The sequence below is a fragment of the Teleopsis dalmanni genome, chromosome X (assembly GCF_002237135.1).
Source record: "Teleopsis dalmanni isolate 2A chromosome X, ASM223713v2, whole genome shotgun sequence".
Classification (NCBI taxonomy): Eukaryota; Metazoa; Arthropoda; class Insecta; order Diptera; family Diopsidae; genus Teleopsis; species Teleopsis dalmanni.
In genome coordinates this window covers 80,152,502-80,173,118 of record NC_051848.1, presented here as the reverse complement: position 1 = coordinate 80,173,118, position 20,617 = coordinate 80,152,502, and the positions used below count along the sequence as shown (strand labels likewise).

Below are 20,617 nucleotides of genomic sequence, written 5' to 3'. Positions count from 1 at the left end.
GAGTGTATGCATGCATAAATGTACTTAAATTATATATATCAATTATTTGTAGTGCAATTTTGCGCATAATTTAATGCTTTTTATTATTTTTTGTCATTAAAATGAGTACCCTTATATTTCGACTATTTTAGCGCAGTGTGTTGTCGCAGTTTATTTCAATAATTTCGTTGCAATTTTCTAACTAAATTTCAATTTTATTGCTTATTTAAATACGTGAAATATTTGAAAGCATCGCAAAATGTTATGAAATGCAAATTTATTAAAGTTGTCGCCGAACAAATGCATGCAGTAGTGCACATTTCAAGTAAATAAAAGTAATAAATTGTTATTTCTTTACGAAATAAATGCTTGAACAGAGCAAAAATGTGGAAAAGTGGTAAAAATGTAATTGAAAAAGTACTTTTTCAGTGTATTCTTTTTGGCGCAACTTTTAACTACCCTTCTTCAGTTATTTGCACAATGTATGCGTACTTTTCATATGTCATTGTAACCATTCAGCTTGTGTGTGGTATCTTAAAAGTGTATTTGTCTTGTTTATGAATATTTTGACTCTTGCTTTTGTGCACGCACAAGTATCTTGGATGTGTATCTCAGCGCCAGATCAAAGGCGAGTGCATTTTCGAATAGCAGTTATAAGTGAAGAAACTTGCATAAAAAAGTAGTTCGGTAGCAGCGAGTCAAAAACTTCAAATGATACAATAAATTTAATATAAAGACAAAGTTGGCGTAGTTCATGCTGTTGTATGTGCTGTCATTGTCCTTGTCGTTGACTATTTCTTCCCTTTGATTTATATCTTTGAAATTGAGTTTTCTTTATTTGTGTGCATATGTGATCATATATCACGAGTTGCGAAGAAGAAAAATAATGTATTGTGCTTTTTTTACTGTTGCAGATACATATAAAATATACGACTACTTAAGAAAGTTTATGTATTGCTGCCAAAAACAACAACCAACCGGTTGTTTTTCTTCGACCAGAAAAAATTAGTATATTTTCAAATCCTTTCAACGTACTTTAAATTTATTTGTCAAAAGAAAAATGGAGGTTAGTCACATTTTTAGTTATTATACTAGCAAGCATCTCTAAGTAGGTCAGTTGTATCCATATTTGATGTAATATTATAGCACAGGCTTAAGCAGAAATGGGTAAAAACAGAAATTATTAAACTTCCGGTACCACAATCAAGATTTTCAATGATGATCTAAGACATAGCTTTGAATTTACACACTCACGTAATTTTTGATTTCTTCATAGTGGATCGACTATTAAGTTAAAACTTTCAATAACATATGATTATCAAATCTCATAGTTTTATCTTGAAAGACATAGAAGAATAACAGACATTATGTCGACAAAACGAGGTCTTAATAACCTAACGATTCAGTGTATATATATTCTATAAGAGGTCTAACACTGTATATCAGCTAAGTTTATCATGTTTAACAAGTTTATTCTTCATAGCAATTACAAAAACTGAAGGATGAGTAAGCTGATAACTTCAAATGCTTCTTCAGCATAACCGGTTTATTCTATTTTGTATAATCTGAAAACCAAAGACCCATTGCATAGTCCAAAGGCGGTACAAGTGAATATCTTATATCGTTGCATTGGCTTCCCAAATCGGTAAACACAGAGACTGGTTTTTAGATAATATGAGATTTTCGATCAAAAAGTCAGTCACAAGTGCAATATACGCTAATTTTCTTCTGTGTTATATTCTCAACAAATGCAGTAAATAGAATGCACTAAAATTTCTAAAACAATTGCTATCTAAAATAAATTTGCTATCTAATGGTTTGAGCAGGTAGGAAGATCCATAAACATTTTGATGTCATGAATTTTGGTTCAACTTACTCGAAGTCTTGGCGGTCGGTTTTTTTTAAAAGCTTTTGCAAATTTTATACTCTCTGAAGCATATTAAGCTACTCGTATCATATTATTTTAGCTGTCAATCAACTTGTGCGAAACTGTATATATTACTATAATAGTACATATCGTCTGTATAAATGCAATTAATTAATACATTAAAGATCGTCAAATAGACTAAATGCTTAGTTAGAGTAAAGAATTCTTCGATTTGGTTACAACATAAGTAGACACTGTAAAATTTAGAATTGAAGGAAACGCTTCATTGGTTTCTCTCAGCGATTTTTAATATTTTGACATATTAAATTTTTTAATCAAAGTACCTTTCGTGTTGAATGTATGCCTGGTTATTTATTTTAAAGTTCAAGAACGGAACTCTAGATATGACTATAAAAATGTTTTAGAATTCCTTTTTTTAATATTTTTAAATAGCTTTAAATCAACTACTTAGGACCACTTTCGCTTATCTCCACTTTAAGAGATTTTTTATTAATGTGAATCAAGTTTAAAGAAATCAAAATTGTCTAATATAATTCAAGTTACGTGCGCAACTTAACATTTGTTCGTATCGGTAAATATTTTTCACTCATTAAATCTGCCTAATAATTGCAATTCGCCACTGAACTTGGTCGCAAATACTGACTTTACTGTCGCTACTTATCTCAAACATATCATAGATTATGGTATTATTTTTCAATTTTTCCTACCTGCCTAAATCAAACGAACATTAACATTTGCCGCCCGTTGTTTTATTACAGCACCGTGGTCCGTCCGTTACCATTGCTGCCGACATTTTGGGTACCATGTAATCCATCTACTTATCCATACATCCTTCTACAGGTCAACCTATACATCTACATATTTCCAATCAGTCCGCACATTAGCCAGCCGGTCTATACTATTAATACGTCTGCCACATATAACTCATGGACATTGGCGTGCCTTGTTGCAATAAAAGCAAAGTTTCCTTATACAAAGTGAAGTGGCACTTTGTGGTCGTCGGTTGTGTCATTGTTGTTGCTTTAGTGTTACGAATTTTACCACCAGAGCTAGGAACGCCGTCAATGCCTATTAAGGTTTCCTACTTTCGTTGGCTAGCTTCATATTTCGTCTCATATACAAAAATATTACTTCGGCTTATTTTCACTCATTAAGTTGAGCACATTTTTGATTGTATTCGCAACAAACTAAGCAAGGAAAATTTTCACTAATATCACACGCACAACAAACGTAAAGCGAAATAAGTATTAATAATTTACGTAGCATTACTTTAGGCGCAAAAGGAAACAAAACAAACTTACTGTTGCTATTTTCGAATTGTGAAACTGTGTAGCTGTGCAGCTTAACAAGATATCCGTATCAAGAAATGCTCAGCGTTTTGGGCCCACGAATATTAACATTTGTAAGATGTGACGGAAGTCGCAACGCGTTTTACTACTAAGCAAACTATTTTAGTGGCACAGAAATGAAACTAAAGTTAAATTTAGCTGCTCCTCTCCCTCCTAATAGGTCGTGCGCAGAGGCAGCACACAAATGCCATAAGAAATAATAATAAAAATATTAATTACCTCATTAAAATAATAATTTTGAAATGATGAGAACAACATAAAAAGCCTGAAATGAGCAACAACAAAATAAAACAAAACGAAGGAATTTCTACCAAAATTTGGGCGTAAAATTATGGAGAAATATACAATTACATAATCGAGGGTGGGATTATGCATAATGGAAATCATTAATAGAGCGTGACAAAATGAACTTTTTTTATTTCCAATTTAATTGTTAAAGTAATTTTAATTGCTAGTTAGACATAAGGGATATGGCAGAAAAGGATTAAAACGAAAATGTCATTAAACCGTTTTTCCTTTGAAGGCACATACAAACTTTCAGATCTATACCAAAGAGTCACATAGGTCATAAGAAGGTGTGTTTACAAAAATTTAGCTATAACGTGTGTGACTGTTTGTACCAAGTTTCGTGTCGGAAACAATGTTGGAGCCACAAGTGATCTATCAATCCTAGTTTTTTAAGTTCGACTCTATAATTATGCTTATCTGTGTATATTATACGTACATTTCAATATAAGCTTAGAGCAGAAAACCATGTAAGATATACCACTTTTTATACCACTTAGTATACTGGGTCTGTAAAAATCAACAAAAAATTTAAATATGTACAAACTGTAACTTGTAGACTATATCGAGTCTTTTTTGTGTATTGATTGCACTGCTATTACAGTAGGATGCAGGCAACTATTAAGTAGCTGAAAAGTTTACTGTCTTGTGACAATGTTTGTTAGTAAATGACAACATCAAGTCAAAAAAGTTGAAAGACGTTCCAACTTCAATAAAGGATTGACAAGTTTATGACAACACTAAGATCTAGTCTTATACACTCTCTTACTCTTTTTAAATATATATTAATGTTATATATAATAATAATATTAGATACATACTAAGGTGATTTTATCAGTATAAGCCTTACACCCTTAAATATATCTATTAACACTAAAATTTAACAGTAAAAGTTAAGATGACTTACGACTTTACGATTCGCACCCTCTTAAATAATGGAGTCGGATGAAATTAATAATACGAAACATTCCATTTTCTCGGGCAAAAAGCAAGCAAGTTTTTACATATAATCAATCATATTATTATCTTTTTAATAATAGTATGTAGCCCAAAATATAAGTCAACTCTTCTTAGCTAAAGTAGGTGAAGTAAGTGTAAGTGATTTTCACTGTACAACACCCTGTGAAAGGCGTTCAGGAACCACAATGTTAGAACAATGTAACACTAATTTTAAATTATTCCGCTGGACTATAACACACCTTACCTCATCATATCTTTCAAGCTTTTACATCTAGGTGCTTTACGATCTAGGTGCTGTTTCTTTTTACATATCATTCCCAAAACCTGGTTGTAGTAGGTTAAAATTTAACACGGTGGCTTTCAACGATTTCCATCTAGTGAAAAAATAGATAAAAAATATCTTCCAAGACAACGTAATCAGTTTTCATAAAAGTCCAATATAAATTTCTTCATATTAACTATAAAATTTTTAGAGTGTAGGGCGTATGCTATACGTTCAGATGCACTACTGTAGAATCTCCAGCTACAGTAACTCACTTTTCTTACCGTAGTAACTCAGACTATGCTAGCTGGCAACTCTCACTGTAGAGTTATTGGCTACTGTTGCTGGCAACTTTCACTGTAAAATTACTGAATACTGTATGTGGGAACTCTCACTGTAGATTTACTGACAACCGAATGTGGTAACTCTTACTATGGAGTGACTGACTACTGTTGGTGGTTACTGTAGATTTGCTGGCTATAATAATAAGCAGTCTAAAACTAACACTCTAAGGTTACTGGCTACTATAGATGAGAACTATCACTCTAGACTAATTGATATTGTACACAACGAGAGTTGCTAGCTGCTGTAGGCAGATAGTTGTTTAATCATGCGTTGGGAATAAATGGAAAAGTGTGTGGAAAGACAGCTTCTGTAGTCTTTGCTGCTTAGCAATAGTTAATATCAATAAAATGTATATTTATTTATACGTTGTAATAACAGTAAATAAATTTTACAGTGCAATCCTTTTTTGGCTATAAACTATTATTTACTTCAGAATACTAATATTCTCAACTACATAGATGCAAACTTGAATTACTCACACATGTTAGTAAAACTCAACAACTAAACTAACAGTCCAACTTATAATTTACATTATATAAATAAATTTCATGTTTCCAAAAATTAAATGAACCAAAACAAATATTTTAAAATAATAATAACCTACTTTATGTGGACATTAAATGTATGCCATATAGAGCCATATAGAGCATAACACGGAGGGGAAGTACGTGAGAATGCGAAGAAAAGAGCAATAGTAATAATACTCGTAATAGTAATAGCAAATGCACAAAAACTAAATGAAAAGAAAAAATTATTAAATAATTCTCAAGGGTCACATTTTAAGTATGATATAAACTTATATTGGTACCGCTCAGCAATTATAATTATAATTATTGTGCGCGACATGTCCTTCTTACAACAATGAATCTTGGTTAGTTTTATTTGTAAGCCAGCTGGACTAACATAACAACTTTGACAGCGTAATTATGTGTAGCAGAGTTGCCAGAGAAAGGACTGCGGGCACAAAATGTGTAGTGGACATCAGTTGTGGTGCGGGGTCTCACCAGCGAATGACTGATGTGATGTAAAATGTGTGCAGTTACACTACGTACAAGTGAAAATATATATGCAACACACACAAAATTAGAATCATAACTTTTGCTCCACTACAGCAAATGCATTCGTCTGCAAACACTTTTAATACACGCCAGTCCACACAGAGTTTTTTATTACATCGAAGGACAGTAAGTCAGATGAACCTGCGTGGAAGGATTATGTCACATCGGTAAACAAAGTAACTACAAATGGCTTTAAATTATTAAACATAATGTTTTAAATGTTTAAAATCAAATTAATTGGTCAGACTATAATAGTTAAATTCTAAGCGTTGTCAGATGTAAATCATTTAATTAGAATATAATTTTAAGATTAAAATTTGGAATTTTTATGTACCTCTCTAACTTACCGATCCAAGATTTTCAGGATCGAAACTGGAGCAACAATTTTCTTCTTGTCGGATAACTTTTTGATTCCTCTGACTGTAGCCCAAATATCACACCAGTAAAGTTTTAAATAGTTCAAATAATTTTGTTCGAATTTCTTGCAAATTGAGTAAACTGAGTGAGAACTTGCTCAAAACTTGCCAAAATCTTATTCACTTAATATTAAGATAATATCAACAAATATAATTCACTAGTTGAGAACAAAATGGTTCAAAACTTGTCACAATCTTGTTCATTTAAAATCAAGATAAGATGAACAAATATAAATCACTAAGTGAAAGCGAAATGGTTCAAAACTTGCCAAATTCTTGTTCATTTCAAATCAAGGTAAGATCAACAAATATAAATCACTGAGTGAGAACGAAAACTTGCCAAAATCCAAATATTTAACATCAAAAAAAAATCATGACTGTGTTATGAACTTAGCATACCAATGAAAAGTGTACCAGCTAAACTTGTAATAAATGTTTGACACCGTGCTCATAAAATTTCAAAGTGGCTGCGCTGGCGTCCTTCACAGAAATGGGCCAAACAAGCGCCAGCGTTCACATGTATACGAAAAAATGAACGACCATTGACCGAACTGAAAAGAAAGCAATAAAAGCACAACGAAGAAACAGGACAACATACAAGTGCACAAACACACACATCGACACAGCGTCACAGCGACTCTCTTACACATCACACATTACACATTACACATTACACATTACAACGAAACAACAATAAACTTTTGATTATCTTACATTGTGTCTCCGGTGCTTCTTTCATTTCCGCCACATTTTTTTTTTTAATAATAAGAACTTTATCAAAGTAATTGCTTTCAACAAAACTATTAAGATATTTATGCGATAAAACAAGATAGGTTGTTGTCAGTTGGTGCTGTTTTTGTCCTTGTTGTTGTTGGCTTTGTTGTTATGATTATATTGCTGCTGTATATATTGTTTATGACAGCAAAGTAAGTGACCCAACAGCGCTCGATAATAACAGACCATTATTATTCTATTTTTTTTACAATTTTTCTTGGGACCTATATAGGTAAGAATTGTGAATATGTCTGTGTGTGTATGTGTGTATGTGTGTGGGTAAGGGGGTTCGGTTGTTTGATCATAATTAAAAAGCTGATGACATTTATTTTAACAATTTCTGTCATAAATGAACTTTGTTTTCAAAAGTAGCGTTCACATATAGTGTCATTAAGTTTGCCTTTATTTCAGTTACCGTTTGCAATGTATCCGTAATAAATGTCAAAAGATATGGTCAGTAACATAAAAACTGAGAATTTAGGACACCAGTGTAGGATACTTGCAGTTGGTCAGGTCATAAAAATATTTATGTTAATATAAAGAGCATTTCAATTAGTTTTTAAATTTGATAAAATTTATGTGACTTTACTCATAATGAAAGTCGAAACAAAATAGCAGTGAATTAAATGATTTTTCGATTAAAAAGCTGCTTTAAAGTTTTTATCTATTTAAACTATTCCTTACATATTTTTAATAGAATTGAGGGTAATGCAATATTTTAAATGTAATATATATAAGCTAGCTACCAGTATAAAATGCTGCATACCTAGATTTTAAAAAATTGATACATAAAAACACAGAGAAGCTATAACTTATATATCTCGCTATCGGTTTGAGAATAATCCAGATGTGAGACATGTATAATAAGAGTAACAATATATATTGAGATTTTTTCAAAAAAAGTAAGACAAATCTGTTTTGTATATTAAACATAGTTATCAAGTATGAAGTGTGATAAACTAAAATGGATAAGGCAGTGTTAGATGAAATTAGGTATATATCCGTGCTATATGTGAATGGGTCACTTATATTTGACTAAAACTTTCGAAATCAATCCAGTATCTATAATACAGTCAAATCCGGTTTCCGGGACATATCCATTCGACAACAGATGTCAGTGGAAGTACTTTGAGCAGCTCCAGTCTCAGTTTTATATTAATAAAGCTTATTTCTTAAAAAATGGAAATGAGAAGTTATTAACTGTTTATATCAATCACACTAACAACCTAAGTACGTTATGCAGCGCAAACTAGTGAAAGAAGTTTTTATATCTCCAATTATTATTAATTATCTCCAACTAAAAAATCTAATATATCGATAACTAAGCTATATATTTAATCCTTTTATACCTAGGTGAAACATAGGGGCGTAACATATAGTTTCCATTGAATTCTATCTAATGCAAGATATTTTATTTTAATCCAGCTCTTTCCAGCGTTTCAAATACGCTTTCAGTTGGTCTCTTCCAAATACTGCGCGGTCGCCACGGTCTTCTACTGCCTTGAAGATAGAAATCGCAGACTTCCGTTGCGATATTATTAGCGGGTTTTCTTAAAGTATGTTCAAGTCATCTGTATTTGCACGTCATTATTTCTTCAGTTATAGAGGCTGATTCTTTCTAAAACAAAGTTCACTATTGATAATGGTTGCTGGTCAAAGTACATGGAGGATATGTCATAGACAGTGATTGGCAAAGGCTTGAAGATGTCGTGCGTCGCAACTTTCGGCAACTTTCAGCACCATATAGTAAGAGTTGACTTTGCATTTCCTTTGTGCAGGCGTCTTTTAGTGCGTTGTGAGATGTTGGATGAACGCCAAATTTTGCTAAGGGTTACGAACGCTTGCTTTGCTTTCGATAGCCTGTGTAGAATCTCTTGCCGACTGCCGTCATTATTCAAAATGTAGCTTCCCATATAGCAGAAACTTTGTATAACTTCAATGTAGACACCAACTAGTTGGAAGCTCGTTGAACACTTTGCACAACTAAGCTATACTGATTTATAACATATTCGAAAAAGCTGCTTAAAATAGCTATGCCTGCTAAAATTTGTGACCAGTTAATTAGAAATATATCAAACATAATCATACCACAGCATAAGAAGTATTATAAGTTTTCTATATATTTTGCAACTAAATGTGAAGAAGAGATTTAATTTTTTTTCAAAAAAATTATTTGAACATGTATTCTTTAAAAGCGTAGCTTGAAGAGATGGAATTAAGTTGTAGCATAAGAAAATAATTTATTCTCTACTTTCGTAAACGTTTTTATAAATAACTATTGACTGTAAGTCTAGCAAATGCACACTTAAGGACCTGCAAATATTTCTTTGTTATTAAGTAAAATAGAATATTCAATAAATGTACTAAATAATTAAGTTTTTAGTATAGAAACTGCTAATGGCTTTCGTTATATTTGCTTGTTTTTCATGATTTGCCTCCTCCTCTATATTTATAATGAAAAATTGTTGACATATTTTTTCATTCCTATAAACATGTAAATATATTCAACAGTTGAATTTATTTACGCCCATAGATATGCAATAAAAAATAAATTATTTTTAATGTTAAACGGTATTTAACTTACAATAGCTGAAACTTACAGAAGTGACTTGTGAGCAGTCCTCGACTTAAATAGCACTGCATACTCATCATACTTTAAGAATTTTTAAAGAATACAGATTGCTGTACTTCGGTAAACCTGCGAAGACTTTCTTTGGTACTACTTTGAAAATAATCGGTTTAGCGATTTCACTCAGTTACTAAAAATGCTAAAAGTTCATATAAAAATATTTATTTAGTAATACTTTTCTCTTTAAATGCCGTTGGGTTCCTGGTCTCATCTCAACTAGTTCTTTAATTTGTTTAGCAAAAATGCACAGCTGCATGCAAGGTTCTTGCTTTGATTTTCATATTATTTTGTGGAATTTTTCTTTACTTTTGCCCGCGTTTTTCTACTTTTTACTTATTTTGTGCCATTTTGCTATTTTCCACTTTTTTTTCTAGTTTTCTTATTTAGTTTTAACAATTTAATCTGATAAGCTTTTCTAATGACTTCTCAAATGCTTTTGTAACAATTCAAAAACTTTCATCAATTTTCTGCAGTTGGCAATGGCAAAAATAACAATGTTGCCACCTTCTTTGATTTCTGTATTTCACTTAATTTTTTTTTTATTTTTTTTTTTGTCGTATTATTTTTTATTTTCCTTTTTTGTGATTCTTCGTCATTTTGCAACATAACAATAATGCAAAAATTGCAGAAGAAAAATGTAGTACAAAGTGCAAAGTAGAGCTGGTTAAAATGGATTGAGGAAGTACGAGGAAGTACGAAGGACACAGTATAGCAGCAGATATAGTTAAAGAAAATAAGTCGCAAAAAAGGACAACTTGTGCAAAAAATAAAAAAAGTTGAAAAAAATTAAAAAAAAAGTATAGAAGTAGAAAATCAGCACTTCGGCATGATTGTTTGTCTTTGGCGCATAAGTGTGAATTGGTATTTGTGTGATGGTTCGCAAGACTATCGCAGTGCGATTACAAGTGCCTGCTCGAGTGTAAGAGTGTGAGAGTGTGAGAGTGGGGGCGACTGTTGTTTTCCGTCTTTCACTCACTTACTCGCATTGTATCTTTTATGAGTTTTCACAGTTTTTCTGTTGTGATAGCGATTGCGAGCATGTGATTGTTTTGCAATCGAACGGAAGTCTACATTTGGCAGCGCACTAGGAACTTAGAATGGCAGCTGATTTTTCTTGAAGAAGAAGCAGTGCTTTAGCAGGATATTCGCCATCGTATGTAGTTTTCTTTTATGCATTTGTTATTTAATTTAACGCTTGTAGTGTGCGCTTTTAACGCCGCTATCGCAACGACACACTTTTTATGTATCATTTCATTTAACTATCTGATATCCGCAGCACCTAGCCAAGTCCGTTCGCTTTCTTGGTGCGGGCATTAAAGTGAAAAATGGCTGCGTTTCGCCTGTTTTTACGTGCATAGCCAAGCGATTTCTGTCTTCTTTTGTACGTATTATTAACGCAAACATTTAACGAATGAATTGTGGAAAAAACTATCTTGTTGATTTAGTTTTAAGCAAGTTTACTTTCGGCGCTTTTTCTTTACCAGTGTTCACTGCATGAAGCACATCATGTTTCCTTCGAAAAACTCAAGTGGCACGGATTTGTGTTGCTACTTTTTTTTTGTCCTTAAATGCTATGTAACTACAATTTTAAAATACTTTACCAGTTCTGTTGCTTTTTCTACTTTTGTACTACTTCTGGTACTACTTCTGCTACTTTTGCTGCTTTTGCTGCTTCTACGATTTCTACGACTTCTACGAGTTTTTGTGTTTAAGTCTTTAATCGGTTGTTAAGGAAAAGAGATTATCACATGCACTTAAACACGCTTAAGTTGAATTTTAAGTGATGTTATGTGATTTATTTTAAACGAATTTGTAGCTTTAGCAAAAAGTTTTAAACGAAAATACTAACGATGAAAAAAATGGAACTTAATTGTAAATAGTAGTAGTTAAATACTATGCTTCCTCTCTGTTTTTTGTGATCCTTAGTCAATGCAAGATAGTATCAAAACAAATGCCAGAAATTGTGTCGAAAGTGTAAGTTTCTTGGTTAGTCCTGATATTAAGAATTAAGTCCAAATTTAAGTACTTTTTGGAATTAGTAAACTTTTTTGAAAAAAAAAGTTGTGGTAACACTAAACAATCATATAGTAAGGGGTATCAAGCGTTTCTATAATTTGTGTTAGTAGAGTAGTTGAAACTATTTTTACTTTTTTAATTATTTCAGGAATAATTAATAGTGATTAAAAGATACTAAAAACTATAGCTAAAGCCTAAAAAAGAAAAATTTTTAAAGGTAGTGTAAGATGTCTGTGAATGTGTAAAATTAAAATTAAAAAAGAGAAATCTATACTGAAGTATAAAGTGTTTTGGTTAAACTCCTTATGAAAAATTTTAATGCATTGAGAATATTTTAGAACACGACAAATATATGTCAAAAAGCAAAATATTTGAAAAAGTCTAGTTTCAGACAAACCAATTTTAATTAACGGCACATTAGATAAATTTTTTTTTTTAAACAATTCAATGTATAATCAAAAATAGGTTTACTTCATAATTCACAACAGAATTGTACCAAACAAATATTAATTCGATACCAATTTGGTGTCAAATCTGAATTTGGAAGTTACTTGACGTTGAGAAAATAAACTTGGAGGAAGAATAAAGTTCACAAATTATTCACTAAACCATTATATACAAGGCTTTCACAACGTAAGTTATTACCTTAGAATACTAATTCTTCTAACTGCAAATAGATAAGTTTTATTAACGCTTTTAAAGAATTATGAGCAAAATTCAACGAAGTTCTGAACTTCCACTGAGGTGAAATCGTCTGAGAATTAGGGCAGTACTAAATTATATATTTTTAGACACAGATATATAAACAATTCTTCTAACTGGTGATGTAAGTAATAAACTGTACTATATCTGTTTTACAGAATTACGATCTAAATGAGATAGAGTTCTGGCCTATTCACTCAGATGAAACACGCTGACAATAGTTGAACTTCCAACGGACGCTAACCGAACAGAAGCCAATCAGCGCTTTGTATAAAGGTTGGGGTGTCTATCGTTAATTATGTTTTTAAATTAAATACAGATTCAAGTTTCTGGCATAGTTCTTTCTCTTGACCCAAGTCAAGGCCGAATAGTCACATAAAGTGCAACTAAAAATCTCATCTACTCTGATGAAAAGGCAATATTCCGTCATCTTGTATACATCTAATTTCTTCATTTAAAATCGAAGGTGATGATGACACGTCAGATATCAAAACTAGCTGTGATGAAAATTGACTAATTTTCTGAAACTCGCGAAAGATAAACACTTGTCCAACTTTCTTAGTACTGTAAACTCTTTAGTATAAAGAATCTTTAGCATAAACTCTTTAGTATAAAGAGTTTACGAAAACATAAAACAATACAGTTTTACAATAAACCAAACTGCATCTGGGTTTTGTAAATACTAGTTACTTATTTACATAAGCTGCTGTTCACTACAAACTTTTTAAAATAAGTTTTAAAAGCGATGGCACCTACAGTATCTGTAACACATACGTCCAGCATATCCGCACATGTTCTGGCATTATCATGAAGCGAGTACAGTACTTCCATTCGATCCAGTATTTTGTAAAGCTAACTGTTAGCTTAATAACTATGACATCATTTGGTTTAATGAATGAAGCACAGTACCGCTTCATGCTATTTCAAGATTTATTAATTAAAATATTTTTTTAATAGCCTAAAACTGATTGGCTAAAGAATTTGTCTTCAGTGACAGGTCACATTGTATAATTTTTTTCTTTTTATAATAAAAGAACTATTAATTTATTTGCATATATTGAAATTTAAGAAACATGAAAAAACTAAGTGGCACACGTGTTGAGTTTGGTAGTAAATTATAATATTATGTAGAGTACTTTTAGAGGCCTTCATCAAAATTTAAATGAATCATTTATTTAGTGTTGTGCTTTTTATTATACTTTAAGTTGAATGGAAAATAATTATATTATGTATTAATTTAATTTTTAATCATTTTAAAATGTTTTAACTAAAAAACTAAAAACTATAAACAAAAAAATGTAAATGGCATAAATACTACGCAGACACACGAATGGTTACATAAAAATTTCAACACAATAATATTTCACAGGGAAATTGCAATTAAATGGGTCATAGCTCAAATTAATAGTTTTTTCCTCCACAAAGTTTGTCATTCAAATCAACAATTAAATTGTTTTTAAAACAATTATTTTACCAATTTAAACTCTCATTAAAAATTCTTACATCAATTGACACAAAAAAGGACAGCTGCACATACAGGCACACACACAAGCGTAAAAACTAAGTTCAACATATTGCAAAAATTCATTTTTCCCTAAATAACATTTTTTCCACACAAAAAATTTTGCAACAGCAACAATTCGAACAATTCCAATTGCACAGACACATAACAGAAATTTATATATATTTTTGAGGTTATTTTTTGTAATTTTTTGTAATTTTTTGTTGAACAATTTCCCTCTACGATAAGAACTGAAAGCCAATTAGAATAGAATTTAGCGCTGACGTTACTAAATGAAACGTATAAATTCTGTTGCTTGTAGTTGGGCGCATGCATATTTCAATGCAACACCTAAAAGTATGCAAGTGAATTTCATTTTTGTAGCACTTTAAGTATGATTACACACCGCATACAATGGAAATGGCAGCAGGCAGCAGTCAGCAGGCAGCATATAAAAAATGAAAGTTTTTCCGTGCTTCCCCGGTTTGGTTTTGTAGCTGTTATGGCAGCAATACGAACAATTGCATAAAATACTCAAAAAAGGCAATTAACGTTCACTTTTTCTTTTTGATGTGCATTTCATTTTTTGTTGTTGTTTTTTTGTGATATTTTTTTTCACCTTTTTGGTTTTTATTTATTTATTATAGTGTTGTATTCACGAGTGCGGGAAAAACTCCAGTTTACAATGCGCCTATATTTATGCAATTGTGCTGTATTTTTTTTGCGCTCCTATTGAGGCGGCAAAAAGCACTTGCAACATACGAATATGTTGCATAAAGTTAAATGTATAAAACAAGTGTTGAGTGTATTTAGTTGAGTGCAATGGCACATAAATTTTAATTTAAACGTTGCGGTCAGAGAGGCGCTGCAATTGTCTGTACGAACAATAATAATCAGTAAAAGAACATCCAAGGAAGCAGTTTATTTGGAAAAACATGTAACTTTTGTATATTTGATGTAATTAAGTAGAAAGAGGAATGCTCGGCGGAATGTTGAATTTAGTCAAGAGTATGGAAAGTACGGTGTAGCGATGCATAATAAGAATATCACATGATGTTTTCCTTATTAATATACAGATTGCTCTATGGTATTAACAATTCACACCAACAATTTTGTATGAAACTACAATGAGTTAAAAGTATGTTTCGTAAGTAAGTTCTAAATTTGCAAGTAATAGTTAAAAATAATTTAATTTGTATTATCTCGTCAGAGTTGAGATCTAAGCAATAACATATTAAAAAATTATATTTCCTTAAAAAAACAAGTTATTTCAATTGCTAAATAAACACCTTATTAAAGCATTAAGTGCGGGTTCGTTTAACTAAACCAATTTGCTAAACTATTTTTCATTATCTTATCATTATTTTGACAACTAGTTATTTCTTTATGTATCGAAAAATGTTTATTTATGCCAAATTCATTTTAACACAATTTCAATTAACTCTTATTACGAAAAGTATCAAATTTAAATTTAAAATATCAACTTTGAGAAACTTTTCGCCGAACATATTTTTATAAAAATATTTCAATATTTTTCCAATTTTTTTCTTTAATTATACACAAACGAACTTCAGATACACTCAAGGTGCAGTAGATTTTTTTGATATTAAGAGGAGCGAGTCAGTAAAGTCATTGACTTAATAAAAACTTTGACTGTTGCAGGTGCAGGTTTAGGTTTCAGACAAGCTAACTTTTAATAGGATTTTTTTACTGGATATTTTATGATAAACCCACTTGTGGCTAAATTTATAAACTTTTACTTTAAATAAAAAGCAATTTTTTTTCTTTTTGAAATCAAAGTTAATACTTCATTGAGTTCGTGTCTCGAAAAACATAACCATTCAAAGTATGAAAAGGGTTTTAAATTGAAACATATGAGCTTCATTTAAGGATACCTTAACACAACTTTTAGTTGAAAAGTGTAGCGAGAAATATTATTTGTATTCGTAACTTTTATACACGATCTATGAAATATGTTGAAAGGGAATAATAAGATTAAATAAAACATACTTCAAGAGTTTTACAGCAGATTTAAATCAATATGTTGACTATAACACTGAGATTGTTCATGTATTTCAAAATTTTTAATTTGATATACATAGTATATACTAGAAATCTAATATAAATGTAAGCACTTAAGCTTTATAAATACATTAAAAATTTTATTTCACGATAAAATTAAAAAAAAATAATTGCATGTGCTTATTTTTACTAACTTCTAGTTTTGCACTATGAAATAAACGGTACTTGACCTTAAAATTCAACAAAATTTAATTGTACTAATCACACTTTACATTGAAGATTAATGTCAGTATTCTTCAAGCAGTCATGGCACAATATTGCGACAAAGTGTTAAATTCAGAAAACTTCAAATCACAAATACTTAATAATATATATTAATATTATATACTTAATAATATATATTATTGGAAAAGTAATAGTTTAAATATAAGAAATTCATATATTTTTTATAGATCCATAACAATAAAATCTATGACAACTTTTACATTTATAAAGGCATTATAAATCTTTAAGGAAAAACTCTAAAGTTAAATGAAGGTCTTGAAATTTAAAAACTTGTCATAAAAATATGTATCTATTTTATTTTCATATTTAGATTGTTTTGTCATGCAAAAGAAAATTAAGTATCTAATCAAAATCAATTCCTTAGAATATCGGCAACTCTGAACTTATTTCAGTAGACTAGAAAAACTGACGCCACAATCAGGCATAGGTCTTGAACGCATTTGTTTTAGTTTATAAACTAAAACATCGACCCAACTGCAAAAAATAATAGATTTGATATCTTGAAAACTTTGGAAAAAAACTATACGTAATAACTTTAAAACCCACGAATATATAAAAGAGAAATTTCATTATGTTAATTTACTAAAGTGATAGTATTTTAAAAACAAATAGTTTTTGGTTAAAAAATCAATAAAAAAAAAATATTGTCCACTAAGCCTAAAAATATACAACAGATTTGATTTAATATTTTTAATCCTTAGCGCAGTGTTTCTTAGCGTGAAGCAATTTTGTTGTTAACGGAGGCAACTTCAAACTACGAATAAATTAATACTGTTAACTTTAGATTAACGGCAACCAGGAAGTCGGACCGTTTATGATTTCTATGAACTTATATAGTAGTGAACTAGTAAATGTTTATCAGAAAGGTGGAATACACATTATTCAGTTTTTATTTTTCAATAAAATTTAATTATTCTATTATCTGCCGACCTTATCAAACACAAGTTGAGAAACACTACTTTATTCAAATAATGAAAGCATATTGACTGCTAAACCATTCAGTCAAAATCAAAGCATACTTTTTGGCAGCTAAATAAATGTTTTTTTATACAATGGCAAAATATCAAACACCTATATAGTTAGCAAAACATCTTATTTCACTTATGCGTTATATTAATGCGGAAGTGTATTAGCTAAAACTTTAATCAAAATTGTGACACTCCCCTTTTTCTAGCACTATTTGTATGGAACTCTTCATTCCATGCATTCTTCGAAGAACTCGCCCTACAGTAGACTTTTGCTTTAACGAGAACCTAATATAACGAGTACTCGAAGTACCAAACCATGTACTTGAAAAATAACGGCGGCTACCAGATCTACAGCATAATCAACTTGAAAGCGTTCGAACACATGAATTGTTGAAACATTATATTTAAGTATTGTAATTAAGTATCTGAAATAAAGTAACACATCTTTCTGGAGTGTAATGAAACTATACTGATAAATATGGACTTAGAATTACACTACAATCACAATCTACCGTATATGTACCATAGACACTAATTTATTCTATAAATCTGATATTCCAATGTTAGGTCCCTCGACTCTGGCCTTATATGCTGATGATAGGTGTATGCTATACTCAGATAAATGTGCTCTAAACGTAACCGTGTGTTTTCAAGAGCATATAAACCTCATTCTGGAGTATTTTCAGAAATGGAAAATAGAAATCAATGATAAAAAAACTAAGGCTCTGTTTATAACGCGTAAGTGGAGATAGAATCCGTCGAGAGTGAGAGTGGGTGATATGGTGATAAACTGGGAGGATAGCGTTAAATATCTTGGCTTCATGTTGGACAAACGATTCACATGGCTTAAACATTCTCAAGTGAAAAGAATTAGCTGTGCCAAAATTCTTCATTACCTCCAACCGCTATTTAGAATTGGAAATCTCAATGTTAAGAACAGGAAACTGAAATATAACCAAATAATTCGTCCATCACTTTTATGTGGTTGTGTAGCGTTTAGCAAAGCTTCAAACACTACTATTGACCAGATAGAAATTGCACAAAGCCAGGTTCTGAGAAAACTTTTCAATGTTCCATGGTACATTAGGACGAATGACGTTCTCAGGGACCTCAAGATTAATCAAGAAATACATAAAGGACAGAACCCTGAAATTATTTGCGAAATCTGACAGACTTACCAACACCGCGTTATCAAATCTCAGAACGGTTACAGGCTCCTCGGGGAGGTATGCAGATCTGAGGTCAGTTATTTTTTAGTCTGATGAAGTGATAAACAATAACCTAGTGAAGGTGTAGTCAAGGTTTTGAAGAAACCTCGAATTAAAAAGGGTATAATTGCTTAAGTGCACTAGCTCAAAACAGAAAATATTATTCTTGGAAATAGTTTAAGAATATATTTGCTTTTAAATTTTTTGTTTAATTCAAGCAAAAGTATTCACTTTTGGTTTTAACTATAAGATAAAAATAATTTAAATTAATTATTAATTTAATTTTCTGTTTTTTTATTAAAATAAAAATAAAAAAATATTAATTTTATATGGCAAACATTTTTTTGACAATATATTATACATACAAAAATATTTCGGTTTTCAAATTAGATATAGTATATAATACTTAGTAAAAACATATATATAGAAATATAATAATATATTATAATATAACAAAACTTTTTTATATACTTAATAAAGTAAAATGTATATTAAAATTGTACTCACGGACTGCATTTACGAAATCTGGCGCCCATATTAGCAATATTGTCAGGGTAGCTGCGACAAAACTGGCTGCTGGCAGTGCTGCCCTTTGCAGCCCCATTATTTTAAATTAACAACGACAACAACGATGATGACTTATGAATTACGAAACAACAAACGCACAAATATATATATATATATATATATATATATATATAGATATATATATAAAACAAAACAACCAATCAAAATTTAAAATCCTTATATGCTTCTAAATATTTATCTAAGATTATTGGGCACAACACTTGTAGTAATTCTTGCCTATATATTACAATAATAGCTGCTTAATTTTAAGCTAATACTAGACTTACTCTACTGCTAGTATATTCTTAAGCTTAGTGTAACTATAAATCTCTATATTCTTTACTTATAATTTAGTTTATTTTGTATCTTTCTAACTTTAAGAGTTGACTTTACTGCATTTCATAGAGTAAAATTTTTATTATTGATATATTGATATATATATTTATTTTTATTTTTGTAAATGTAGTTTTGTATTTCGTAGTTTTTATAGACGTTGCACACCAGTTTTGCACGTGAAATGTTTGACAGTTGACATATTCACCACATTTGACAGTTCGTTGTTTCAGCACGTACAGTTGTTGTTAGTTTTTATCAGTCATTGGTAGTTGCAGTAGTTGTGATTGTAGTAGTGGAAGTCGTGTTGGTGAGTATTAGTAACAAGTTTTTTATTCGGTTAATTTTTATGAGTATTAGTCAAATGGGCATTTGTGGAAGTATGACATATGCAAAAGAGGTACGAGGTGTGCAGTAAGTTTCAATTTGTGTTGTGATTTTTATAAAAAGTTGCAATTATGACATGAAGTATTGCAATTATTTATAATAGTTTTTGTTTTGGTTTAGCAAAGATTTCGTTTTTTTTTATAATTTATTTGGAATTACAAATTTTCAGTCATTTATCAATGACATTTTCATAAGCCGAAAATCATCGGATATAAAAAGATGTGTAAATAGATGCGATGTCATCATCATCATTGACATTACAGCATTTGATGTGTTACAGGTATACGCATTTGTCACGCAATTCGTTGGAAAATATTACCATCGGTGAAATTCACCATTTTCACCATTGCAATTAGAGTTGTAGTTGAGAGTTGAATTAGTTGTTGAGCGTTTTTTTTTTTGCGTAGTTTTTTGACAGTTTCCGTGTTCGTTGTTAACAATTTGACATATGGAAATGTCAAAAAAAAAATGGTAATGTGCAAAAAAAAAAGCGTGCGTTGATTGGTTTTGTCGTTGTAATTGCAGCAATATTTTTTGTTGTTGTGCGTGTTTCGTAGAAGAAAGAAAAGAGAAAAAGATGGAGGGAAGTTGTCGTTAGTATAGAGATTTTACCTGCTTATGCTAAGATACTTAATAGTATTTTTTGCTAATGTTTGGAGAAGGAAAATATTTCACAAATCTAA

The 20,617-nt window shown here is 30.6% G+C and overlaps 1 protein-coding gene and 1 long non-coding RNA gene across 2 annotated transcripts in view; both read right to left on the bottom strand.

Annotated features, from left to right (window-relative positions):
• The window catches only part of LOC119688601 (tyrosine-protein phosphatase Lar-like), a 103,577-nt gene extending 84,281 nt beyond the window's left edge, over positions 1–19,296 (bottom strand). The window contains exon 1 of the mRNA XM_038103274.1: positions 19,155–19,296. Coding sequence (XP_037959202.1) covers positions 19,155–19,251 — 97 coding nt within the window. The 5' untranslated portion in view covers positions 19,252–19,296. The remainder of the gene's footprint in view (positions 1–19,154) is intronic.
• Positions 19,297–19,402: 106 nt separating this feature from the next.
• Positions 19,403–20,617, bottom strand: part of LOC119690137 — a 99,310-nt gene continuing 98,095 nt past the window's right edge. Inside the window, exon 3 of the long non-coding RNA XR_005253558.1 lies at positions 19,403–19,606. This is a non-coding gene — a long non-coding RNA (uncharacterized LOC119690137). The remainder of the gene's footprint in view (positions 19,607–20,617) is intronic.